The sequence below is a fragment of the Vitis vinifera genome, chromosome 8 (genome assembly GCF_030704535.1).
Source record: "Vitis vinifera cultivar Pinot Noir 40024 chromosome 8, ASM3070453v1".
Lineage (NCBI taxonomy): Eukaryota > Viridiplantae > Streptophyta > Magnoliopsida > Vitales > Vitaceae > Vitis > Vitis vinifera.
The window spans coordinates 10,663,151-10,666,710 of NC_081812.1; the positions used below are offsets into that span (position 1 = coordinate 10,663,151).

Here is a 3,560-nt window from a genome sequence, read left to right on the forward strand (position 1 = left end):
ATAACATGAATGTGAAGGAGCAAAAATGCTCTAGCCCGAAATCTATCTACTCTTTTCATTTTCCTTTATTTTTCCTTTTTTTTTCTTCCTTTCCTTTCTTCCCTTTCATCACCATAGGGAGAAATGGGAGATAAGGTTCGACCGTTAGGCTTTATGGGTGTCGATCCGAGAAGCCGCTGTATTTTTATCCTTTCACATTTATATATATTTTTTTTTTTGAAAAAAAGGAAAGATTCGATATGACGTTTACCAAATCCTCTATGGTTCTTTAGTAATGGATAGACGGGAGGCAGGCCATTGCCATTGTGACGCTTGAGGACAACAAATTTGGATATAGATATTTCAACTACCCAACCTAATCCATTGTATATTTTAATCACTTCAACAGCTCTGATCATACCAGAAAAAGAAAATATAAAGAAAACAAGGTAAATACTAAATAGCTGCTGTGACTCGGCTTTACTTTCCTCACTACCCTGTCCCTTTAGATATTTTTTGTTTCATCATTCATCCAATATTTGACTGAATCATATCCAGTTTTCACTGTGATGAGACTTTCCTGGAGTCCCACCAATCCTCACTTTGATGCAAAAACACGGCAAATGATTAACTAAGACCTTTACGTTGAAGCTAAAAGGGTGTGTAACACCCTATATGTATATTGTTTTTGGTAAACTACCCATAAATGGAGTTGCACCACTCCTCCTAATCCATTAAAAAAAATGGCTTCCACCAACCAGTTTTTGGGATTTAGAAACGAGTCCCCAGTCACTGGCAAAGGGAAGGTGAACATGGCACAGAAATTGCACATGGTGGCCGGAACATGGGGTGTGAGGTGCAGCTTTCATTCCCTTATGGGCCTCCTGGTGGCTACACTGGTTGTTGCTGCTGTTTATTTGACAGGAGAGGGTGGACGGTGGTTGGAAGATCGGAAGTCAATATGTCAGAACTGCGGTGAATCGTCGTGCTCTGGGTGCAATTTGTTCTCGGGCAAGTGGGTGTTTGATAATAGGTCTCACCCTTTGTACAAGGAGAAGCAATGCACTTTCATGTCTGATCAGTTGGCTTGTGAGAAGTTTGGGAGGCAGGATTTGAGCTATCAGAATTGGAGATGGCAGCCTCACCAATGTGATCTCCCCAGGTCTGTCTCTTTCTCTCAGCTCCATTATTTCATGCACTTTGATATGATGATAATGAGATTGTTAATGTTTTTTGAGTCTTGTTGAATGTTTTTCATGTTAACAAGGTTCAATGCCACAGCATTGCTGGAGAGGCTGAGGGGTAAGAGGCTTGTGTTCGTCGGCGATTCACTTAATAGGGGCCAGTGGGTTTCAATGGTCTGCCTGGTTGATTCATCCATCCCTCCAAACCTCAAATCCATGCACACCAATGGCTCCTTGACCACCTTCAAGGCCACTGTGAGTCCAACACTACCCTCTTTGTGATGCACAAGAAACTCGACTGATGTGCCATACATGTATCAGTACATGTATATGAGGCAAAGGGCTTCTACCATTCTAACTATTTACTAAAATCAAATCCACTTGGGCACTAAGAGAAGCAGCACTTTTATGGGTCCTCGTGAAGAAAAAAACTATTTCTTAATGCTTTCTATGGTTACAATTTGGATTTGCCATGGCTAATTGCTTGTTAATGAAATGAAGGAATACAATGCCACTATAGAGTTCTATTGGGCCCCAATGCTAGTGGAATCGAACTCTGATGATCCAGTGATGCACCGATTACCAGAACGGGTTGTGAGAGTGCAAGCAATTGAAAAGCACGCAAGGCATTGGACTGATGCAGACATACTCGTTTTCAATACCTATCTTTGGTGGAGAAGGTCCAAAATGAAAGTTCTGTAAGTACACATTGGGACCCTTAATCATAGCTTCTTGATCAATAGTAAGGAATATACAACTTCACTTCTGAGCCTACCATGCTGAATTGATGCACCAAAAATTTTGATATTGTTTCTGCAAATGATTAGGTGGGGATCATTTGAAAGCCCAGATGGGATTTACAAAGATGTAGAGATGGTACGCGTTTATGAGATGGCTCTCAAAACTTGGTCAGATTGGTTGGAAGTTCATGTCAACAGAAGCAAGACCCAGTTGTTTTTCGTTAGCATGTCCCCAACTCACCAAAGGTATGTCAATTAATATGTCCCATACTAGTATTTGTGAAGTTACACCTCCAACTCTTTCCAGATTTGGATATTCCTATCTTAATTCTCTTTATTCAAGTGTTTCAAACTCCTAACCTGTTTAGAGAAAAGTCTCTCAGCAGCTGCCTCCTGCCACTGAACACTCTCCATAAACACAGAATACTTCCTTCAACCTAAGATATGAAATGAAGAATAGTATCCTCAGCTATGTCAAAATGCTTTGATATATAATCAAATTAAACCAGCTCTAGCCCAAATTCTTTCCTGCTAGAGACTCGTTAGGCTGTTGTCTTGACTCCTAAGAGGACAGAGGGAAAGCTGAGGCTGCGCCTCGGTTAGCCAATGCCTAGCTCTAAAGCTAACCTAATATCAAAATAGTAGGATTCTTAACATGCCATGTTCATTGCAGGGCTGAAGAATGGGGTGCAGCAGAGGGTCAAAATTGTTACAGTGAAACAGAACTGATTTCACAAGAGGGATACTGGGGAAATGGATCATGCCGCAAAATGATGGGAGTAGTAGACGACACAATCGATAGATTGAAAAAAAGAGGTGTGAATGTGAAAGTTCTAAACATTACGCAACTTTCAGAGTACAGGAAAGAGGGCCATCCATCTATCTACAGGAAGCAGTGGGAACCTCTAACAGAAGACCAATTATCAGACCCGAAAAGTTATGCAGATTGTATACATTGGTGCCTCCCTGGGGTCCCAGATGTATGGAATGAGCTCCTGTATGCCTACATTTTGCATTATTGATGAATTCCAAAATGGAAATAAATTCAAGATTTGTGAAGCTTTTGCATTTGTCTTAAACTTCTTTCAGAAATAAAATCTTAGTGAGCCCAGAAGATTAATACCCAAAATGGGAAAAATCACTGGGCCGAGTAGCAAATGAAAAATTAGCTGGAGAACAATATTATACCATACATTTGATGTTGCATGAAAGTTAAGTAATGTCTCATTTTCTTCCAAACAACTTAGAGAAAAGAGAGATATTATTGGAGTCAAAGTTCACTAGTTAGGTTGAAAAAATTGCCAAGAGGTTAACGTGAAAGAAAATGGCTAATGTTCTCTCTAAACTTGTAAATCAACTCGATCTCAATTTCTCCTTTTCTTTCCTTTTTTGGCTCAACCTATGTAGAGAAATAATGGTTTCATAGAGAAAATTTGCATTGCTTTAACGTAAATTTATAACATACGGCAACGAATGAAATCAACTAACAAAAGATTATAAATAAACCCACAGCTTAGAAGTCAAAATCAATTACCAGAATAACGTACTCAGATCGCCATAATACAAAACTCATGACCAATAACTTAATCCACTGGAAAAAGAAAAAAAAAAAAAAAAAGGAAGCCTCTTGCACATTTTTATCACCCCCAAACTGCAC

The 3,560-nt window shown here is 39.5% G+C and overlaps 1 protein-coding gene across 1 annotated transcript; it reads left to right on the top strand.

Annotated features, from left to right (window-relative positions):
- The first annotated feature begins 238 nt into the window (after positions 1-238).
- LOC100261884 (protein trichome birefringence-like 34) lies at positions 239-2,962 on the top strand. Its single transcript, XM_002264159.4, has 5 exons — positions 239-1,141; positions 1,247-1,418; positions 1,665-1,861; positions 1,991-2,149; positions 2,577-2,962. The coding sequence occupies exons 1-5, from the start codon at positions 723-725 to the stop codon at positions 2,923-2,925; spliced, it is 1,296 nt and encodes a 431-aa protein (XP_002264195.2). The 5' UTR covers positions 239-722; the 3' UTR covers positions 2,926-2,962.
- Positions 2,963-3,560: the final 598 nt, after the last annotated feature.